The 4,832-nt window shown below is 47.0% G+C and overlaps 1 protein-coding gene across 1 annotated transcript; it reads left to right on the top strand.

The window, feature by feature from the left end:
* The first annotated feature begins 1,098 nt into the window (after window positions 1-1,098).
* Window positions 1,099-4,624, top strand: C1QA (complement C1q A chain). The gene is made up of 3 exons (XM_042479229.1): window positions 1,099-1,252; window positions 2,405-2,572; window positions 3,852-4,624. Exons 2-3 carry the CDS (start codon window positions 2,410-2,412, stop codon window positions 4,427-4,429), a joined length of 741 nt encoding a protein of 246 aa, XP_042335163.1. The 5' UTR covers window positions 1,099-1,252; window positions 2,405-2,409; the 3' UTR covers window positions 4,430-4,624.
* The last annotated feature ends 208 nt before the right edge of the window (window positions 4,625-4,832 follow it).

The following is a 4,832-nucleotide window of genomic DNA, read 5'->3' as shown; positions in this document are numbered from 1 at the left end:
GTGTCAGCATTCAGCGCATAAAATCGAGCATAGGGGCTACACACCAAGCCATTCCCTACCACATCGTTCCTCTTTTAACAGGCAAGTTCCTTCCATATAGCTCTTGGTGGAGATTGCAGAAGCTGGGAAAATCATTGCGCTGTAGCAACTATGCAGTCCATCACTCTAACCATGAGGCATTACTGCATCTCTCTCTAACCGTCCAGAGCTCAGTGAATGGAGGCCTACAAATGGTCAGTGACATTAGGAAATTGTCACTCACATAATGTCCTCAAGACTTCTTGTTCGGTTGCATGGTTGGAGTCTTTTTGGCATCCTACACAAGTGTAAGTTCTATGGAAGTGATTTCATGCAGAACATCTATATCCAGTTGTAGGTTGCAGAGGCAGAATTGTACATGCAGCGCCACTGATGTTGTGTTTGCTGATTTTCCAGCCCTCCAACAGTGATCAGAGGGATTTAGGAAAGGCCCAGCTCAGTCATATAAACCGGCCGGGTGAACTTCACCAAGTCACACTCTCTCAGACTCAGAGGAGGGGAATGGCAACCCCCTCCGGAAGAAACTTGCCAAGAAAATTGCAGAATAGGTTTGCCATTAGGGTCACTATAGGTTGGAAATGGCTTGAAGGTACACAACGACAACAACAACTAGCTGTACCTTGGAGGGTCCTGTCTGCATGGGTGAAAAATATCTGGATAAAGAGTCTGGATAATGCACAACCCAAATCCCAATTCTGGTGCAAACAGTCTGGAGAAGGTCTGGACTGTTCAGCACCAAATCTAGTATGTAACACCCTTAAAATGTTTTTCATAAGTTAGCTTTTGATCCAGATCTTCCTGAAAGGTTCCCAAAAGATCTGGAACCAATACTGGGTGACTTGTGGTTTCTTGCAGGACCAGAGCTCTCTGACAAAGCTAAATCTTTCCCAAAACTACCAATCCCAGAACTCCATAGCACTGGACCATGGCAGTTCAAGTGATGTCAAATTGCATTATTTCTGCAGTGCGGATGCAGCCCTAGAAAGATATACAGTACTGAAAAGGGTGCTGAAGCTATTTCACTGGACAGACTGGGTTGAGCTTATAGAGCGAGGGGAAGCAATCTGAAAAAGGGGAAGGGAAACTACATTTTATCTGATTCAGCCAAAACTAACTGCTCTCTCCCTTCATCCTTCCACTTCCTTTATCTGTGGGGCCGAAAAGAAACATTTCTTCCTTCCCAAAGAACTTGGTGGAGGGCTCTTTCAAAGCGGTAAGCAACCTTTTCTCCTTTTATTTCTTGCAACGACTTCATTTGATCCTACCTTCACTCCTCCAAGACCAACCCATGCGCTGGTTTGCCCACAGTGCAAAATAACCCGCATGCATAAGAAATACATTGGGAGAGGTCAAGGTATTTTCTGACCCTTCTATAATGCCGATGTAATGAGATTTCGCAGTAGGTTTGGCATCATGGTCAGGATTAGGGGTAGGGTTAGCCGAAGGGTTTAATGTCCACATCTTGCATTGATGGACCTCCCTGAGAATACTTGGATCTTAGAGTTGGAAGGGACCCTAAGGGCCATCCAATCCAACCTGCTGCCATTCAGGAATACACAATCAAAACACCCTCGACAGATGGCCATCCAACCTTTGTTTGGAGACCTCCTTAAAGAATTCAGACACTTTCCCTTTGATAGTCATCCATTGATCTCATCATTTATTTCCCCAAGGATTAACCAGCAGAATAGGGAACTTCAGTCTCTTTCACATTATATATTCTAAATATCAGTAAGTATTCTTGTTTCTTGTTTCTTCTTTTTGTGTTTTATGGTAACTCTGTTTTCCTAGGACAGGAAAGGGAGGTAATTCAGACCATGCAAAAAGAGGTCTTTAAACAGAAGCTGGATGGCCTTCTGTCGGGGGTGCTTTATGATGCTGTGATTCTACAATTCCACATGAGGCTGTGTCCCCATTCCTTCCCCACTGAGCCAAGACTTTTTCTCCATGGTCTAAATCATCTCCACCTTCCCTTCTCCATCGATATATTATATAGCAGGGAGGATGCAAAATTGTGCACACGGAACACACACTAACGTAGGATATTGGCCATGATCTACACAATCATGTTGTTGCTGTGTGCCTTCAAGTCGTTTCCGACTTATGGTGACCCCAAGGCGAACCTATCATAGGGGTTTCTTGGCAAGCTTTTTTTAGAGGGGGGTTGCTATTGCCTTCCCCTGAGGCTGAGAGAGTGTGACTTGTCCCCAAGGTCCACCCAATGGGTTTACATGGCTGAGTTGGGATTTGAATTCTGGTCCTCCAGTGCCTTAGTCCAACACACAAACCACTACACCATGCTGGCTCTCAACACAATCCTAGGATGCCTAAACTCTCATGCAGTTCTGTGGTGGCTTCCATACAGGCAAAATGAGGAGCAGAGTTTGGCTGGCCACTTGTTTGCTGGCCCTGATCCTGGATGTTACAGCCCCTCAGGGAAGCATATGCCAAGCACCTAATGGCAGAGATGGACATCCTGGGGCTCCTGGCCGAGATGGACGACCAGGACAGAAAGGAGATATCGGCGAGCCAGGTAAGAGGTCATTGGACAACTCCATGCTGAGATGCATTGCTTGGAAACGTTTGGGATGGAGTTGGACCCTGGTCACTGGCCACGATGATGGCTGTGGCTTTATAAGAGTTGTAGTTCATAAGAGGACTTCTTCTTGAGGAAGAGGCCATCAGCCTGAGCCTGTAGGACCTTAGAAGACCAGTGGAGGACAGGGGGTCTTGGATATGTCTCATCCACAGGGTCTCCATGAGTTGAGATTGACCTGAGGGCAGTTAACAATAACAACAAGTCCAAGACAGTAAGTTTTCCAAGCTCTGTAGTGCAAAAAGGTCCTTACTTTGGGGGTGGCAGGAAGAGGTATGCAGTTTTTGTTTCCTTTCTGTAGACGGAGGGGGTCTGCTTGGGATATGTATTACCCAAAGCAAAGGACAGCATGGTGGCTGAAGAGGGTGGATCAGAGCCACCTTCTCCATTCAATGTGCAGAAGCTTCATGGACTGGCCATTGGAGTTTTGTTCAACACTGTCTGCAGACAGAATTAAACACTACCAAAGATGTAGATCCATCTAAACAGTCAGTGAATGGGCTTAAAATATTTAGAAAAAGTGTGCGCAACATGTGATTGCTCCACACCTAATTTGGAGTGAGAAGTGAGCAGGTCCAAGACCAAGAATAGATAAGTGTTCTTATAGAATCGTAGAGTTGGAATAGACCCCAAGGCCCATCCAGTCCAACCCCATTCTGCCATGCACGAAATCACAACCAAAGCATCCCCAACAGATGGCCATCCAGCCTCTGTTTAAAGACCTCCAAGGAAGGAGACTCCACTACACTCCAAGGGAGTGTCTTCCACTGTCTAACAGCTCTTACTGTCAGAAGGTTCCTCCTAATGTTGAGCTGGAATCTCTTTTCCTGGAGCTTACATCCATTGTTCTGGGCCCTGTTTTCTGGAGCAGCAGAAAACAAGTTTGCTCCCTCCTCAGTATAACATCCCTTCAGGTATTTAAACAGGGCTATCATATCACCTCTTAACCTTCTCTTCTCCAGGCTAAACATCCTCAGTTCCCTAAAGCGTTCCTCATAGGGCTTGGTTTCTAGACCCTTCACCATTTTAGTTGTCCTCCTTTGGACACACTCCAGTTTCTCAACATCCTTTTTCAATTGTGGTGCCCAGAACTGAACACAATATTCCAGGTGGGGCCTGACCAAAGCAGAATAGAGTGGCTTCTTCTTCACAGAAGAGTTGGTTTCTTCTTCACAGTTGAGGCAATTAATTCCCTCTTTCTCTGCTCTCTTTCAAGGAATGGCTGGAAGGAGCACCGGGGTGCAGGGACCCAAAGGTGATCCTGGGGAGCCTGGCTCACCAGGCAAGCCAGGGAACCAGGGATACCGAGGCCCAGATGGTCCAATGGGTCCTCCCGGCGAAGCAGGAAGCAAAGGAATCAAGGGACAAGTTAGCAACATTGTGGAGCAGCCCCGAGCTGCCTTTTCGGCTGTCCGTAGCAACCCAGACCCAACCCCGAATGTCAACGCTGTGGTCTTTAACAACGTCATCACCAACCAAGACAACCGCTACAGTGCACAGACAGGGGAGTTCACCTGCAAAGACCCAGGATACTACTACTTTACCTTCCAGGTGGTTTCCAGTGGCAACTTGTGCCTCCGCCTCGTGCACAAAGGGAACGTCGTGGCTACATTCTGTGATGAAAACAGCCAAAGGATCCATCAAGTCAACTCAGGGGGCAGCGTCCTGAAGCTGGCGGAGGGGGAACGGGTTTGGCTGGAGCGTGACCCCAAAGACGGGAGCAACAACATTTACGATGGTCCTAATGCTGACAGCGTCTTTAGTGGCTTCTTGTTGTTCCCGTCGGGGGCATGAGATGTAGCAGAGTATAAAATATCTCCTTTCCAAAGCTCCTTTGCACCTGGTGCTCTATACTATGCTATGCCCACTAAGACTCTTGTGCCAGAGCAATGTGCATCTGGGCAAAACCCTCCCCCTGTATGATGCTTGTGCCAGTCCTTCCTTCTATGTACCTCCTCATTTGGTGCCAAATAAATATTCTGAACTTTGGGGTTGTGTTATTGTGTGTTGAGGCACAAGCCCCTATGATCCTAGGCTGCATCAATAGACTATAGTGTCTAGATCGAGAGATGTAATGGCACCACATAATTCTGGAAACCATGCCTTATGAGTAGAAACTTAGGGAGCTGGGTATGTTTAGCCTGGAGAAGAGAAGGTTAAGAGGGGATATCATAGCCGGGTTTAAATATTTGGAAGG

Source organism: Sceloporus undulatus, chromosome 7 (assembly GCF_019175285.1).
Source record: "Sceloporus undulatus isolate JIND9_A2432 ecotype Alabama chromosome 7, SceUnd_v1.1, whole genome shotgun sequence".
Taxonomy (NCBI): domain Eukaryota; kingdom Metazoa; phylum Chordata; class Lepidosauria; order Squamata; family Phrynosomatidae; genus Sceloporus; species Sceloporus undulatus.
This window is presented reverse-complemented; position numbering and strand designations above follow the sequence as displayed.

What these genes read in the sequence shown, in the direction of transcription:
- C1QA (XM_042479229.1), top strand. Translation starts at nt 2,410, where the DNA reads ATGAGGAGCAGAGTTTGGCTGGCCACTTGTTTGCTGGCCCTGATCCTG. An exon ending in AGGAGATATCGGCGAGCCAG is followed by an intron (nt 2,573 to 3,851) that starts GTAAGAGGTCAT and finishes CTCTCTTTCAAG; the next exon opens with GAATGGCTGGAAGGAGCACC.